This window comes from Hoplias malabaricus, chromosome 17, assembly GCF_029633855.1.
Source record: "Hoplias malabaricus isolate fHopMal1 chromosome 17, fHopMal1.hap1, whole genome shotgun sequence".
Taxonomy (NCBI): Eukaryota; Metazoa; Chordata; class Actinopteri; order Characiformes; family Erythrinidae; genus Hoplias; species Hoplias malabaricus.
Window position 1 is genome coordinate 5,910,526 of NC_089816.1, and position 18,321 is coordinate 5,928,846.

An 18,321-nucleotide genomic window follows, 5' to 3' on the forward strand; every position below is an offset into this window, starting at 1 on the left:
AGTGTCTCCGCCGAGACTCCGTAGCGCGAGCGAGCTGCAACAACTACGCTCGGTCTACGGCTCCACATACCGAACAGAACGGAGCAAAGTCTGGAAACCCCCAGAAAACCTGCGGCGCGGAGGAGACAACTTCTTACAAACTTTCTCTGCTCACCGACACTTTTCTCACGCTGTTTTTTTTAACGGAAACTCGAAAACGCTATAAGCAACTCTTTTATCGGCGAGTTTTTGCTTTTTTTTTTTTAACGTACGTGAGGTCTACACGACTCTGGCTTTTGTGTGTGTGTGTTTTTCTCATCTTTTTATTATCATTATTTTCTACCAAAGTTTGAAGCGGAACCTAACGTTAAAAGTCTTAAACTGAATTTCCATTATTTCTCCTGTCGCCAAGTCCTTAAAGATTTTACCCATAATTCTGAAAAGGGGCCAACGACAAACGTGTTTTCGGAAAGAAGTGATTTGCACAGCGACAAATCCTCGCTTACTTTAACTCGGCTTGGTTTGACTCAACGCCGCATCTCCATGAGGAACTCCAACGTGGGACTCGAAGTTTTCTCCTAACTCAGGCCAAGTTATATCTCGTTCTAACCCTTTTTTTGTTCGAGTGGGTGCTCCAACAGTTCTCCACCGCAATGAAGACAGCTGTCGCCTTCGCTGTTTGTGCGTGTGCCGTGATATTTGTCTCTGCCGCCGGGGACCAGAAGTCGAAGAACTGCAACGAAGTGAGAACTGCTTACAGCTCGAAGGGCTTCAATAGCAACGATGTACCCAACAAAGGAGTTCACGGTAAGTCGGGAGAGGTTTGGGAATAAACTTCAGGGCCTGGAGTAACTTCGCTGCTTTCTGACTGACTCACCACCGACTATTGGAATTTTATGAGTGCTGTAAAATCCTCTGCTTTAGCACAGGGTTGGGTTAAACACTGCAGTCTTGGTTTAATTCAACTCAGTTGGAGCTGTAAGCTTAAATTGTCTTTTAAATCCGTTACAGTAAAAATCCTAAATATTACACCTGAGAGTCTGTTTAAATATTAAAGCTTTAAACACCGAAATTCACCCCCACTCTAAGTCCATATATGGCCTCTAGTTGAAAAAGTGGTTAACTTTTAGTGGATCCCCTAAACCTGAACTCATTTACATGTCCAGTCTAATGTAAGGCCTGTGCGCCCTAGACCGAGTCATTTAAGATATTTTTCACAATTAAAAAGTACACATTCTTTAAGTAAACAAAAATCTGCACTAGTTTTTAATCCTCCATTTCTGTTTAGGTTCTTTTCTGTTTCACCAATTGTAAAATCCTAACAAAACACCTTTTTTTTGTAGTCTATATCATTATTTTCAAACAAACCGCTCTTGAGGCAGAGCTGCCAAAAACATTGCTGAAACCACTGAAGCAGTCTAGCTCAGACCACTCCTACTGAAGTTATAAGAGGTGTTTCAGCCTTGAGTACGTCTTGAATGGAGTGCAGTAGAAGACATCTAATCAAAGCAAAGCTCATTTATTTAAAGCAGTCTTCTTAAATGCTAAGTTTTAGCTACTTTAAAGAGAGTTTGAACAGTGACCATGTAAAATGAATTAAGATTATCGATGATACATGAAACTTTACAGAAGTTAAAGTGAAATGGAGAAAGCAAAAGTTAGTGAGGCTTTTAAGAGCTTGAGCTTTGGATGTAAGTTCTGTGCTTTTATTTTTCTTGATTAGACATCTTTCACAACTGCCTTCAAATATATTTATATATATTATGTATATATATATTTTTTATATGAACACAAGCTTAGCCTTTTATTACTTAAACTGGAAAAGCAAGAGTTGTCCAGATGTTTAGTTTGTGAACATTGTGGAATACTTGCATTTAGGGGAGTAAACAGTCACAGATGTACAGTTTTCTTGAGGCCTTACCAAGCTCGGCATTAGTGTGGGCTCACTTTATATCCTTCTTTTATGCAAGTTGTATTATTTAGGTCTGCCATTAGGAACGAGAGAAAGTCACTACCCACTCCATTTTAATTCCAAACCTTATCGTATCAGGCCATAATGGTGATGTAAATGGAGTGATTCTTATCTTGATGCCAGCCGGCAGTTGAAGGCGGTTACAAACCAAGTTTCCAAGCTGTAGCCTTTCAGCATGCTCTGAGATGAGAAAGGCTTGCCCCAGGACACACTTTGTTTTTATTGTCTATTTTATTTCCCTGGAGTAAAGGAAAGCTCTTGCGACTTCAGTATACTGCATATCCCCTTGATCCTCCTTCAGAGTAGGGTGGCAAAAAAAGAGAAGAGTCTTCTCCCATGTCTTAAAAACTTTGAAAGATACATTTCTCACGACACCCATCACAGTCATTTAAACATATCATCAAATTCTCACTTTTTGTTAGTTGTGCTCTTTGTTATAGTGTCGCAATTTTATGGTATAAGAAAGTAAGCCCTCAGTGTGGCACTGTCTCTCTCACAGTTCCAGGGTCACTGCCTGTGAGGTGACAGTGTTTTCTGTGTTTGTGTGGGTGTGTGGTAAAATTGCTGTTGTGAATTATTTTTAATCAGCTTTGTTCCTTTTTTCCCCCCAGTCACTTGTAAAAATAACCTTTTGCTGCTGACTTGCAGTTTATCGTTTTCCTTGTTAAACCTTTCAAACGATTCTTTTTAATTTGCATATTTTAAATGAGGTTTAATCGTTCGTATTTGTTTGTGCTTCTGCAGTTTACGCTAATTTAAATTGGCAAGTTTTTTTTTTCTCTGTCAGACAAAATCCTGTAATTTTATGTAGCGATGAGATGCGGTTTTTTGACAAGATAAGACCAACTGTTCATTCAGGGAAATTGTTGGCCCCTAATTCTCCTTGTATTTTACAATATACCCATTTTGCATGTTGTACTGTAGCAGGCCTCCAGTTTGTGATCATTAATAAACCTTTGTAATACATTGGTTTATAAGTGGTTTGGGTGCGATGCTCGTGTGCCTCTAACAAATGCATTGGACCCTGTGCAAGGACAAGCTTAGCATGCATGTCTTTGTCGATAATAGAGCCTGAGATAATTGATCCAGGGAGAGTAACAAGGTCTACTGTCGCTTGGGCATGGAGGCGTCTTAGAAAGCAGAAAGGAAACACAAAAGCACTGCTTTTGGATAACAATGTCTCCTGTTGCTAGGGAGAAAATGGTCCAACAGGAAAACCTAATTGAACTGGCGGTGTCCCCTTCTGGCTTTGGCTTTCAGAGCTGGCCCTCTTCACCTGCTTGTCAAAACATCTATTCTCCATACTTCTGAAGTCCTTCCATCCAAAGTTGGGCTGAGGAAATCTAGCACATTGTGCTGAGTATACGTATTCTCAAAATGATATTCTTTACAGGGCATTTTTTTCACTTTGCTGCCATTATTCATTAGGAGTATTGTTACTTACCACTACAAACCCCCCCCCCCCCCCCACCCAACCCTAAACAGAGCATTCCAGCCAAGATGGACATTTGAACCTTGTATGTCATCAAAACAACATAATTTATTTCAAACATGTTTTTGTTTGTTAGTGTTGTAAATCAGGAAATTACACTGTTACTCCATGTAGACACAGTCTTTATAATGTATGGTGTTCCTCCAAACCACAAGCATCTTTTGTTTCAGCTTGTGGTATAAAGATGACATTATTTGTTCACCATAACTCTTGCTTCACAATTAAAACCTAGTAGTTGTGGTATTTTGCAAATGATTCAGGAGACGATTTCTAAGAAGCAATCAAATAAACTCAGCAACTTGCTTATGCCTCAGTGAATATATATTCATGTATTATAATGCAGTGTTATAGTAAACTTCTTTCTGGAAAAGTTCTCACAACTGTATTTTGGTCAAAGGCACTCTCCACTCATTTTTAAGTATATAGAAGTGTCCTAACTGTAGAGACATGCAGCAGAATAAACCTTTCCCAATGTTATATTCCGTATATTTATTTGTACTGTACTGTCATTTTTAAAGTATTTAGAAACTACAAAAACATATGCCCGCTGCCTGCTCTGAACTGTGAGGGTGGGTCAAATCACAGACCGACTGGCAGTGGTATCACCTTGGCAACATAAACAATATGGTGTCAGTAGTTGCGCCAGCGTTAACCTTGGCAAAAACCTCAAGGTTAGCCTGGAATTTTGATGCCCATTCTGCAGATGAGAGCTGAATGTCCACCGGCGGAAAAACAGTAGTATGTACCCCTATGATATAATACTGAGGACCCCTATTCTACACTACCCCAGTACATTAAATACCAGGCAGAAAAATTTTAATGCTGCCCTGAAGAGACCCGGCAACAGCAGAGAACACGTCGATTCTAAAGGTGAGAATGCTGGCAAGGCAGGGCTGTGGAGCATTTTGGAAAACTCTTGTTGTCGTTTTAATTTTAGTACATGGAACCAGATAATTTTAGTATCTGCTTGCTTGTGATGCAAAGCAAGCAGAGTAGAAAATAAACTGACATGTAAACCTTGCAGTGTGCTAATTGATCAGAGAGAATTGTAACTCCATGCGATGCAATAGAGACTGCTAGCAATCGTAGCCAATTGTTAAGTTTTCAAGCTCCATGAGATGATGTCTGTTTTTTTCCAAATCAAAGTGGCAGGTTGAAAATTGTGCCATGGTGTTTTAAAGAGGTACAATCATTCCATGGGTTGGTGCCTGATGGAAGAAACTAGTAGCAGCTTGACAGTACAAGAAGGAATGCAAAAGCTGTACTAATCTGTTTGAACTGAAGCAGTGCTTCATTACAAAAAACAACATGCAAATGTTGAGTAAACAAAAGTTGTTGTGGTTTCTAAAGCCCATGGTTCCTGGTAGTGACAGAGTTTGGCAATGTCACCAGATATATTTGTGGAAGCTGTTGTAGTGGAGCACAAATCACGTAGCAGAGTCCAGACAGCAAGTAGAGCCGTGAAGAGTCAATTGGTTTATTTACCATGCTGTGCATAACACCACAAGTAGGTTTCATGTTGTGATAGTATTGAGAAAAGTTCCACTGTATGTGGTGGTTGAAGAATGGCCTATATCTTATAAAAATGTATGTGTTGAGTGGTGACTGCACACTGGTGGGTTGAGGCTTTTCAAAAGATGGAGAAAAAGGGCAGTTAACACTGACCAGATTGGTATCTCCCCATGTCAACAGTTTCTCATTGGGAGGCAGCTCAATTCCCTGCCGTAAAGCAGTCTGTTTTTCTTTAGTTGGCAGCTGGGTCTTATGTCATACTTCAGGTATGGACAATGATGAAGATCAAAGATGCTCCCTCTCTTCCTCTATGAGGCTCATCCCAGTGATAATTACCTTAGTACAAAATAATTAGGTTCTTAAAAACAAGTGACTTCATCTTTCTGCCCTCCAGATCTGAGACCTGTTCTTTAACACTTTATCACATACTTTTAAACAGTGGGCATAAACAGAAAGTTCCATGTCAGTTGACCTTGTAGTCTTGTAAATAATTGACTTATACTTCCGTATCATTGAAGTCATAAGACCTGAATTCAGCAAGAGTCCATGCACAAATAACAGGCTAATATTTAGCAACTTGTCTTTTATTACCGTCTTTTATTTTAAGTTTTATTAACGCATTGATATTGGAGGCTTTTCTTTGCTATTGCACATATATTTTGTGAGCACTTACTAATTTAACTAAACTAGGTTTTTATTTATTTATTTATTTATTTATTTTTCATTTTATGGTTTTGTTTTGACGCCTAAAACACTGGAGCCTAAGAGTTGAATTCCACTTTGTCTGTGAATGAGGACAAAGTCTTTTGTAAGGATACAGGTTACTAGAATATCAATAGTGTCAATAAGATAAATTGATCCTGGCCTAGAGGAAACACCGTTTTTCTTCTTGTAAACATGTTCACATAGCTAAGAACACTTGAGTTTTAACTGTTCACACTTTTGACCTTTGAAATATCTAGTGTGGCTTGTTTTTTTTGGGTGTAGAGTATGGAAGGGTCCATCTGCCACTATATAGCGCTGGCTATGTTCCTTGCTGTTTTCAGAGAAAGAATAATTTCTGGACAATAATAACTATTAAGGGCAGATCACAGGTTTGTTTTCAATGTTTCCAGCTGTGTATATCGTTGTCAACATTAATTAAACTGATCCGAACCATAAGAGTGTGACTTCACCCCTCTCTTTAACAAATAGGGGATTTGGTGATTATTGATTAATTAAAGGGTTTAAGCGAAGGGCATTGTGATATTGTAGTGGGAATATAGCGTTGCTGCTTATGACTAATCTCTCTGCAAACGACATGACATTCATATAGACAAAGTACAGATCTACTTCAGGGAATGGGTATGGGTGAATATTCCAGCTAAATGGATGCTCCTAGAGCCTGTTTCTTAAAATTGTCTCATGGCCCTGCCTTGTAGCTGGCTGCCTGTAATTGGAGATGGATGGAAATTGTCTTAATAAAATTGGCATACAGTTTGTAATGTATTTCTGGGCGGTCGAGTAGGCATTTGGGGTTGTGCCTTTTCCTGATCTCATGTTTGGGGCCTTATCAGTTTCCTGTTTCAGCCAGGGAATTAGCACTGAGATCTGACAATATTTTGGCTACAACCCACATGCTGCTCAGGATTTTCACACAGTCTGTAAATCTGAGTAGTGATGTTTTGAATGCCACACATGGGAAACAGTTTTAAGCTGAATGGAGGAAGTTATTAATCCAGCCCAGTGGTCTCAAATCTTTACAAAAGGTCTGTTTGGGATCTGTTTGTGAAAGGCCAACACAGCTGACTGAACTGATTAAACAATTTTTAGGCAGTAGGTTGTCAAGTACTCCTAGGTTGCTTTAAACAAAAACTACTCTCCCACTCTCAAAGTTTTTTTTGCGTATATGCTTGTGGGCTTCTTAACATTAGCCTCAGTTACATTTTAAAAAACACTAGGTCGGAAATGTGGATGGGTAACCCACTACTGTCTTGTATTTTTACTATTAAGCCATATTGTTTGTTTTTTCAAGGTTGAACTTGATTTGCCAATTCATAGAATTAGCTGTGTGCTAGTCTCTACACATCACTCAGTCTGCACAGCCTCCAGTGAGTGCTGGCCCAGCAGGGGGTCAGGCTGTGTGTGGGAACAATGGGGCACCCCTTTTGGCCCCCCTCAGCTCCCCCATCACATTCCACAGGGGACCACCAAGACCCGCACTCAGGGAGCTCAGCCTGGAGCAGCAACAAAGCCTTGGCCAGTGAGGGATTGGCTGAGAAAGTGAAAAGGGGATTTTTACTGACCGTAGACGAGAAGCATAATGATAGGACACGGAAACTGAAGATACAGAAAATTGGGTTAACTGTAGGAGTTACCACTGTATGATTTAGGAGACAATGTGTGATCCAGTCATGGGAAATATGAGGATGCCTCTCCGACATACCCCAATACTTTATGCATTTGCGCTTACTCATACACTGTGAACATGACAGATGTGTTTTGGACATTACATAACTCACCACTTAACCATCTCTGAACTTGTGTCTGTGGTGACAGTGTTTGTGTACTCCCTCTTCTCCTTTGACTCTAAATCTCTGTGTGTTTAAATCTCTTTGCGCTGTACAAAGTGAAGCTGCTGCTGATAGATGATTCAAACTAACAGATAGAGGCTGCCACTGAACCTTCATGTTAAGACTTTTAATTTGCATGCTGGTAAAATCTGCATTTCCCCGGGCCCCCTTCACTTGGCTCGAACACCCTGGCTTCTTACATAGAGAATGCTTTGTAGGAAGTGTTTGTGTAGAGCATTCCTTTTTTTATCCAGACTTAACATCTAGAAGAAGCTTTTCTTCCTTTGTTCTCATTTTGTGTGACCATTTCAGCCATTCTGGCATGCTGCAAGACCTCATTCAAGTTCCCATCCTCTCTTACTAGTTTCACACATTTCTATCTGCTTTTTAGAGCTTTATTTGGATGCCTTCCAGATGATTTTAAAACCAAAACAGACTACCACTGCTACTGCAGCTTACTATGTTTTCTTCCATATTTTCCTAAAGCATGCTTTGACAAAGACATGTTAATCATTCGTGCTTATTCATGCTGTTTGAATACTTTTTCCATTTTGAGCTTCCCCGCAAATTCTTCAACAGAAATTGCTGTTTGGGGATACATGTTTAACATGCCATGTGTCTATTTTTCCTTTTATCGGTCAACAATATTGTCAGTTCACCAGCTGTGAGCAAGGCTTGGAGAACACCCTAACAGGGTGTGTACCATGCATCTTCTTATGACCACAGATCAACACAAACCTTCCCTTGTGGAAGCACATCACAAATTAAGCCCCAAGACAGCTATTGCCATAAAAGTAATGATGTTGATGAGGCTGATAGTTGTGATGATACCAATAGTTGTGGTGTTTTATAGTCCCCCAGAGCCATTTTGTGGCTATGGAGAGAGTGGAAGGACTTGGGCCAGGGACTTGCCTGGGTTTTGGGCAGAAGTCCTGGCTCTGGGAGTATTCCAAAACCACTATAATCCCTGCTAATTACTCCCATGGCCTACATCAAGATTCCCCCCGATGAGCCCCATTCTAGCTCTCGACTCAGCCTACTTATGTACACTTCCTTACGGCTTATGCACTTACCTAATCCACCTCTTGCAGCCCTTTTGAACATGTCATAAAGTCTTTGAAGAGGATGAAAAGGCAGTGTTGATTTGATGTGTGTTCCGGCAGACGGGTGGGGAGCTAAAATACGTCCCCCTGGATTTTGCAGACCCCCCCCCCCTCCCCATTTTATCTGACGAGGTGATGGCAACACTTAATGCTTACCAATTTAAACTTAATTGCCTAAAATATTTTATTGTGGATTTTACTTTCTGAAATTCCTTTTTTTTCCTTTTGTTTTTCAGGACTCTTTATTCTTAGTTCATATGTATGTTTTATGTGGGGTACGACATTAGAACTGGAAACAAAATGGTGGAAATAAGAGATGGTCATGTTTGGTATTCGAGGAAAGCTTTTGAGTATGTAAATTCTCCTCCTTGGCCACATTGATTTATTGACACAACTGTCCAACCCTCATTTAAGGGCTATGTTCTTAACTAAAATATAGTAATGTGTAAGTGTGCATCAGTGTATTTTACCTTTTTGTGATTGGATAATAGTACTGCTCTTCCCACCAACTTCACTACTATCCAATTTCCTTATTCCAACAGCTATATCAGAATCATTGTTGCTGTGTTGTAGCTTTGAGGACTTGGAAACATGATCATGGGACTGACCTCATCTTGCCATAGGGGCCCTCTCACTGTGTTACTTACACACACACACACACACACACACACATAAACAGTCTCAGTGCTTTTCCGTCAGGTTCGGCATCTGGCAGATTTCAGCCACTCTTAGATGTTCATTATAAACAGTGTCAAAGAGCGGCTAAGTCTTCCTCTGGTTGTTTTAGCCTGTGCGGGTTAGATATAGCACTTGCATGTTTAAATATTTTTAAAACCCTTTTATATGCTGATGTTTTAGAGGTTACATCTGTGTCTCTCCCCCCACCCCCCACACCCCCTTCTCTTAAGTGGATTTTCAGACAAAGTAGGAGCCTACATACAAAAAAAAAGTTTTAAGATGGATGTAGAGGTTTTATGTTAGTAGATTTGATGTGATCTTAAGTTCTAAACAGGAGTAGCACTGACCCAGATCTGAGTGTCTTAATTTGTTTCTGTGGAGATTTAAACAATAAAGTACTTTCCAGGGTGGAGAAAGGGTGTAATAAAACATTGTTTAGGGGGAGCACTTTAGGGATAAGAGATTAACTCATCTAGTCTTTGCACCTAGTTAATTTTTTTCACAGCTTCTTTTTGATATTGAGTAGTGGCTGTAAAATATCTTCTGTTGTCTGGATACTCTCAGCTTGTCCCTGCAAATCTGTGAGGTTGTGTGCACTCTTTCTGTCTTTATTGGGAAAGCATGTTTACATTTCTCTAGAGTTAACTTTGCAATAAACTGAAAACTATTTTGCATCATTACACATAGTATTTGAAGATTTTGAGAGTAAAATGGCATAGTATATAAGTAAAGAAAAGACAGCCTGGAGGGCTTTATATTGTTTCATATGTTTTAAGAAAAAGCCTAAGTTAGGAGGTAGTTTATGAATATAATTAAGTTGTATTTGGATTAAAGAGGTCTGGGTCTAGGTGCTTGAACTCATTTCTATTTAAAGTAGGTTTTAAGATTTTTATCTTTAAGCTCATGGGTAGGAATATAGAATTGTTTTTTTTTTTGTCACAGAGTTATATATGAATAATTACTGTATGGTCAAGATTCATAGTAGTTTATAAATGGGATTTAAAAGTGCCTTGAAATACTGGGATATGACAGTATAATTGCATGCCTGCTAATGAATGATGATTTAGATATAGTTTAGCAGATCAGGGAGTAATCTGGGTTTTCCTGTGGTCAGTCAAGACTTTTGAGAGTTTGAGTTGCATTACCCAGGGTGCTGACTGATTATTTTAGATGATGTATGTATTGTCATTGCTCAGTCAGCCCTGCAGTCTCTCACGTTAGCTATCCCTGCCCCCTGAGCCCTTCCAATGTTGTGTGTGTGCATGCAAACAGCTGTGTTACTGATTTAGTTTTTAGCCTGTGTGGAGGTTTATATATATATATATATATATATATATATATATATATATATATATATATATATATATATATATTAATTAAACCACACATTCTTTCAGAATTATGCTTTAATTCATTTTCTCTCTCAGAGGTTTTTTTTTCTCTCCCCCCCCCCCCCTTGTTAAGGGGTGGTGGTGGTAATTGCTTCCACCTGAACCTTGCTCTGTTCACTTAAGCCAGCATGTCCACCCCTTCGCCAGGTCCCATGGCTCTGCTTGGTTAGACTGGCTCAAAGGGCCGTGCATTGGCTGAAGTTTCGCCCGTCATGTCTTGGTCTGCTGGTTAACTCATGAACATATTCTTTTTTTTGTTCCTGAAGTAACAGCTCTGCATTGCTGCCATGTCTAAATCATTAATGCACCATATAGGCCTTGCCTTCTCTAGCTAAACCCTCTGCATGCCAGCTTCTGACTTTTAATTTTTCTGTTCAAATACTGGAGCAAGTTAAATGGTTCACAATGAGCTGACCTGGGAAGTGGTGTAGGCAGGGAGCTTTTGTGTGTGGAGACAAAGCCAGAGACAGCACACTGGGGAGAGAGAGGGAGACAGACAGAGAACGAGAGGCCAGATCCATGTTGTGGAATCTCCCTAGGGGCTTCTGGGTAAATGTTCATGGATGACAGCCTTTTGGAATGCTTACCAGTTGGGAGTTTTAATTGGCCAGAGGCACTGCCTGGTTTAGTTAGCAGAGGTGAACTGGTGTTTGTGTGTGAGAGATTTTGCACGTTCTCACCACAGTTTAATATTTCTTTGGTGTAATCTTTGAGTTTTCTCAAATAACATCTACTTTGTCTCACACATTGGTCATAAGGGCTGTGTGGTTTAATTTTTGAAGCCTTAAGACATGCTTTGTCTTGTAGAAAAAAAAACTACAGGAGGCTTAAATGCCACACTATTATCCTGGTTAATGTTCACTCTGCTGTCTAGACTCATAAGCCTCTGTTGAAGAGCATGCTGTAGCTCCATAGAGTATCTACCTCTATTACTTTTTCACTTTCCAGGACAAATGATATTTCTGATAAAGTCTGGGTTTTCTTTCTTTTTTTCCCCCCCCTTCTTCTTCAACCATATGCCATCTGAAAAGAAAGCTTTACTAGTTTAGTGTTTTGACAGCAGTGTTTTGGCAGGAAATTTTAATCTGTGATTTATTTAAGGAAACATCATTTTACACACACGCTTTCCAAGGATTTGTGGCTGGATGCCTGAGGGTAAAACATCTCTTTCCAAATTGAAGTGTCTGCAAGTATAATTCCTGATCCCTGAACCGTTTCTAAGTGAATAATAAATGTTCATCTAGATGAATTTATTCAGGTGAAGACTTCAGCTAGCTGTGAATTCCAATGTGGACTCCAAAGTGTAATTATGCTGGCATTTGGTTTAATAACAATAATATAAATTTGCCACATAATTGGGATTAATCTTTTTTTTATGCCAAGCTCTTTATTTATATGTGAAATTCACGTATATGTGACATGAAAGTTTTAGTTACCTTAAATAAACATTTTTTTGCTTTAAGGAAAGTACTGGTTTCCAGATTCCAGAATATTTTTGCTGCTGAGGTTTGACTAGTGGTAAAAGAGACTACTGTGTTTAGAGAGGTTAATAACATTTCTAGTCATTGAAACATTTTCCCTAATATTGGAGAGAGATGTTTTTAAATTTGAGGGATTTTAGATACTCTCCAGGTTTCTAGGCCTATTTCCTTCTCTGGGGTTGTAAGAATTTGTTTGCGTCTTTCAGCATACTTCTACTAATCAAAGACAAGAGTGTATTAATGCACTATGTCACATAACCATACTGGTTTTATTAATCCTTCTGTCGTTTTGTTTGTTTTCATTGAATCAATATCACATTTACAGGTCTTTATCGTTTTTCATCTGGGAAAATCGTCAATAATACTCAATGTCATTTGCATTGCTCTAGTCCCAGAGAGGCCATTATTAGGTTTTTCAAGCCTACCTGCAAATGGTCAGTGAATCTTGAAGCAGGCAATTGGAGATTTTGAATTTCATGCTTGGCATGGTATATCCCGCTTGTCTGTCCAATTCCTTATTAACGTGACTGCCAAAGTACCGTTCCATACAGTGGTATGCATGTCCACTGTTGTGGGATCTTGGTAGTAACTCAAGATTCCATAGTGAAAAGAATTTGAGTGACTTTCATTCCAGTCTTGGTGGAAGGAGTGGTCATGGGGAACAAGTAAACGATATCAATGCAATAGGATTCCACTAGGTGTCTGCAGTGACCTATAAACATGTGCTTAGTGGTTAAGTGAAAAAGCATTGTGTATTGAAGGTTTGTTATATCAGGAATGGAAAAAGGAGCAGTTCATATTGTAGGTTAAGTGTTAAGGTCTCCCAGCTGAGTTTCAGTCATTATTTCTTTTTCACACTGTCAGACTCTAGGAATTTGTCCTTGAGGCCCATCTCACAGCTGTTTCCATTAATGATGCTTTCACCTAGAACTTTTTGGGCTTGTACTACATCTGAATATCACGTGTCACTGTGTGCATTGGTTTGCTGATGAGCGGGGGATGGGTCAATGCATCATTTACATATGGCATTGTCTGACAAAGAAAAATACATAAATCAAAGGTACAACTTGCTGAACATGCTGCTGCCTAAAGGTGGATTAATTGTCCATGTTCCACGATAAAATGACCTACTTGACATCATCCTTCTTTTTGTTTAGTGTTCGCATAAGCCAAGCTTTTGTCATTTTGATTTAACTGTTCTGCTTTTATTGAGAGTCCTGAAAGGCATTATTGTGTTGGCAAAAGTGCTGTAAACTTGTCATGCCAGTATTTGAGAGATGCTGGAAAGGACTTGGAGAGAAAGAGAAAGTAATACCCCTGCTGATCACCTCCATATGAGCATTTGGGCTCTAATAATGGTTTCCTGTTACAGTCATCCCTTTTGAACCCAAATACACTGAGGTGGAAACGGCTTTGAAAGTCTGTGCACTTGTATATGATCTGTTTCCCAAAATGCATGACAAGTATGACCTTTCTGCTTCAGGAAAGTCCCAGACACTCTGCAAAAGTGCTTAATTCTGATAAAAATACTTTAATTTTTTTAACATTCCATTTTATAAAGGTTGAAATTTGAGTGTGAGAGCAATGCCAAAGAGTAACATGTACTTCATTAAACATACGTAGTTTAAATTCAGGTTGTGTTGAGTGGAGTAAGAGATCAACAAGCATAGAAGAAGCTGTTCAAAAACACCCTTGTATGTCAAATTTCTGTGATTTGAAAATATGCTCAACATGTCTTGCTAGTCATGGATAGAGCATGGAGATTGGAGGAGATTGTTTGCCTTGCAGTCATGGAGGATTCCTTTTTTTAGCACTGCAGGAGATGGACAGTCTCAAGATGGCCTCAGGCCACGCAGCAAAGATGGAAGAGGTGCAGAGCTGATAGAAAATATTGCTCCTGCAGCTGGAATGGAGAGGTTGAAAGCAACCAGTGGTGGCTTGCCCTAACATGAAAGCCTAGTTTGCAGAGCATAATAGCTATGATTTACAAATCAAATATCAAGTGCTTATCGGTCCTTAATGTTACTGCTCAATTTCACTTTGGCGCTCATCCATTTAATCTCATTGCTTTAGCCAGGTTCTAAGGAAACAGGAATGCATGTGTAGGGTTTCTCTGCTTGCAGAATGATGTTCTTGTCATTGTTTCATCAGGTCACTATGGAGACAGGAGCTGCTAGTTTGCTCTCAGTTTGTTAATAATCAGTGTCTGGTGGTTTCGGACAGTAGCAGAAGCTCTAGCATGCAATTGAACCTGAATAGAAAATGTAATGCTGTTTGTAGTGAGCATCTCAATGTGTATCATGTTCTCTCTCCTTAAATGTGAATGCTATTTTTGCCGCACAAATCTTTGCTGATTATTCACTAACTAATCGTAGTAAGTATGAACCTAAAGGGTACCAAGTGTTGAGGGCCCTTATATTGGCCAAGGGCACTTGCTGTGTGCATGTAGTTAGAAAGACACCTAGGGAGAGCCTATTACTCTATTTCTTTTTGGCAGCAGCATGTTGATGTGGTGACTGCTGCGATTTATAGTGGCGGATGGCCTGAAATAATCCTCTTGGGAATTTACGACTTCTGGCTCAGAGAGCCCAAGGCAGGTGGAGCCATGTGCATGTTGGTGTGTGTGCTGGTGGTGGTGGGTCTGCCGGCCAGTGCCCAGGAGGGTCAGAGTGCATGGCCTCTCTCAGAGGAGTGGCTGTTAACCTTTGACCCTAATGGTTAAGGTTGGAGGCTGGTGGTGAGGAGCTATGAGGACTGTCTGGGCCAGGAGAAGAGGTTGAAGGGCCACATCACGGCAAAAGGTGGTGTAGGGGGTTTGAGGGCAGGAGAGCTAATTTTGGTTTCCTCTACATTCTTCTTTCCACCAAAATGGGTTGTTGCTGGAAATGTAGGACGTCAACAGAAAGTGACTCTTTGTTAATGGAAGTATAACTCGGCTTCATTAAGATTTATAGGAAAGTCACTTTAACACTAAACATATGGGTGAAATAGACAAAAAAACACATTTCAAAATTTAAAATTTTCACCGTGTAAAATGTCCTTAGGGTTGGGTGGATTTTGGGATCATGAGTAATATCAGAATCATATCTGTATTTGGTAGATATTTGCTTAGAAGTTGTAGGTGTTTTTAAGAGTTAGTAGATTTGACTTATATTTTAAATTTATTATATTATGATTGCTGGGGGGGGACACAGTGGTGCACCAGGTAGTGTCTCTCATGGGGTGATTCCCATTTGGTGGTGTTGAGTTGACGTTGTCTGTGACGTCAAACCGTGATGTGGTCTCTGGGCGTGTCAAGGTTCAAGGTCAAGAAAGACCTTAGAGGCTCAAATAAAGCGTTATCGCCCAGTGGACATGGTGTCATTTACACCGTTTCATGAATAATATGAAATGGAACAGGAAAACACTTCGTTTGTGTGTGTTTCTGCAGCTGTTTGGCGTGTATGTCGTTCAGAGCTGCAGCTCTTGGTTACGTTTCTCCGCTGTTCACAAGCTCAGAAGAAGCTCAGCAACACTTACACATCTTACTCTGATCTGACTCCACGGTAAAAATAAAATTAACAATGACCCTGTCATGACTCCCACAGTTCATCTCTGGCGCTGTGATCAGCCACAGCGACGCCCCCTGCTGATGACGTATCCCCTCGAAACTTGGAGAAATCAACGCTAGTTCACTGGAAAGAACCATGGTTCCAAGAATCAGGAATGGAACCGGTTCAAAAACCAAAGTTCTTTGGGTTGAAAAGTGCTCCCAAAGAGAACAAGGATAACATGACTACAACTTTTTTTTCCCTCCTCCTTGGAGTCCTAGCTTGAGATTGCTAAGGAATCACCAGGGATTAAGCCAGCAATCTATCAGATTGGGTCAATGCTTATTTGGACAGCAACAACGGTTTTGTTTATTTCATGTTGTTTTATTGAACCAGTTTTCAGTCAGCTTCCAAAAAATAATTAGTGAGGGTGGGCAGATATTTGGACTTAATTATTTTCATGTGGGAAAGGGATGACTTGCATTTATTTAAACAAATCGCAAACTACCAAGTGCACGGTACGAGTATTGGACAATGCAGATTTATTAGATGCTTTTAGATCAGGGTAAAAGGCAAATGTCATGTCTTTCCAGTTATGAGGGCTTGGAAGTACAGTGTACTTGTCTTGATGTTCCGTTGAACCGCAATGTATAACAGCAATTGAGTGTATTTCGTGTTGATTCAGCCAGGTCTCCCTGACACCCCCACCTCCCCCCACTTCACTTCTGTACAAAGACCCATGTGTTGGGCACAAGTGTAAGGGAAGCCTGTGCGCGAGAGAGGGAGAGAGAAAACCTCTGTAAAGTAAGGGGGTGCAGCTGGGATGGGGCCTGTACAGGGTGGGTGCATGTGTTCTGTGTATGTGTGTACACTGATATTGCTGACGTAAAAGCTGTTCTCCTTGTGGTGTGTTCTTAGCAGTTCAGTTCTAAATACATGTCCTCATCATTCTGGTTCAGCTTCATGCCAGTACATGGATTGCACAATCTTGATCATTGTGGTATTTGGAGGCAGTTCAAGAACAAATGTTTGTAAATATACCTGGCATTTTCTGTACATAGGTGTATCATAATCCCTGTTACTCAATTTACAGTCACATTTATTAATCTGTAGACACCCTGATTACAAGTGTTTAACTGACCAGAAAACAATGATGTATAATGTTGTGCTCAAGTACAGACATTTAAATTCTCCAATTTGACTATATTTTTATTCTCCTCCTTAAAAATGTGAGCAATTTTAGGCACATCCATTATGTCTTCCTGCCTGTGCTGTTTGAGCCATCGGTCAATTAAACCAAGTTGTCTGTTTGGCTTGCAGTAGCTGTGAATGAGTGGATGTGTCTGTCTGCAGTGTGTAGACTGGAGTGGGTACAGTTCCAGTAGGCTGGCAGGGCAAGCCAAGCAGCCTGTTGGAGTCAGGTCTGAAAGGCCCCTAGTGTTCTCTCTGAATTCCAGCAAACGCATTAAAAAGAAAGAAAAACAAAACATTATTGCAGCTGCAGCTACGCATTCAGCCCCCTCGTCCCAACGCAACTGGCAGTTTGTTTTGTTTGCACACATCACCCGCCTTTGCCCTTCTTGGTATGTTTGAGCCTGAATGATTGACAAACAGATCATTGCTTGAAAGAGTTTGGTCGCGTCTAAAATTTCGTTCATTGTTTTGTATTGTTTTCCTGTGTTGTCACTTGGACTGTACAATTTCAATAGTTGACTTTTTAAAACCAAGTCCAATAACTCAAATTGGTTCGACCTACTCTGCCCTTTTATATCTTTGAAAGTGAATCAATGTTTGGACATCTGTCACCCATTCAATTATATACCACAATGCACAGCTATCTATATATTCTGTGTATCCTATATTTTGTACTCGTATTGGCTTAGACATGTATGTATCTTTACACTTATAGCGCCTTTCTAGACACCCAAGGACGCGTTACAATCCACACTGCTTAGAACACTCAATCCACACACTGGTGAGAAGCGGCAGCCAAACGCGCACAGCATACTCTCGACCAGGAACAACCATCCACCTGGAGGACTGCATCGGGCACTAGTATTTCACCCAGGACAGAGTGCCAATCAATATCTGGGCTCACACATACAAACAGACATTCATTCACTCACACACCAGGACAGTTATTAGAGAAGCCACTTCACCTAACCTCCATGTTTTTGGACTGTGGGAGGAAACCGGAGCCCCCGGAGGAAACACACGCAGCCACGTGGAGAACATGGAAACTCCACCCAGATGGGAGGCGAACGTGCTAACCACTAAGCCACCGTGCCGCCAACATAGCTGTCTGATTTTAAGAGGCTTTATTGTCACTTCAGCTGTTAAGTATTCAGCGAAATGAAACAACATTCTTCAGGAACATGGTACAGCACACAAAACGAGTAAAGAAAATATTATGCAATAATTACAAAGGACTTACAGCACAGAACTAAAAGACATGGCACAGGCTGTTATAGTACACTGTAGTTTAAAAATAAATAAATAAAAACTTGCACTTCACCCCATGTATTTGCATTCTCATTGGCTGCAGATCATTACTGCACTCACAATGCTTTGTAGTTTCATTGTACACGGAAAGCTGTTTCCTTACTGTGCAAATGACAAACTCTTTGACTT

General features: G+C 40.2%; 1 protein-coding gene across 1 annotated transcript in view; it reads left to right on the plus strand.

The window, feature by feature from the left end:
• Positions 1-18,321, plus strand: part of gpc4 (glypican 4) — a 30,995-nt gene continuing 12,674 nt past the window's right edge. The window contains exon 1 of the mRNA XM_066649525.1: positions 1-786. Coding sequence (XP_066505622.1) covers positions 633-786 — 154 coding nt within the window. The 5' untranslated portion in view covers positions 1-632. The remainder of the gene's footprint in view (positions 787-18,321) is intronic.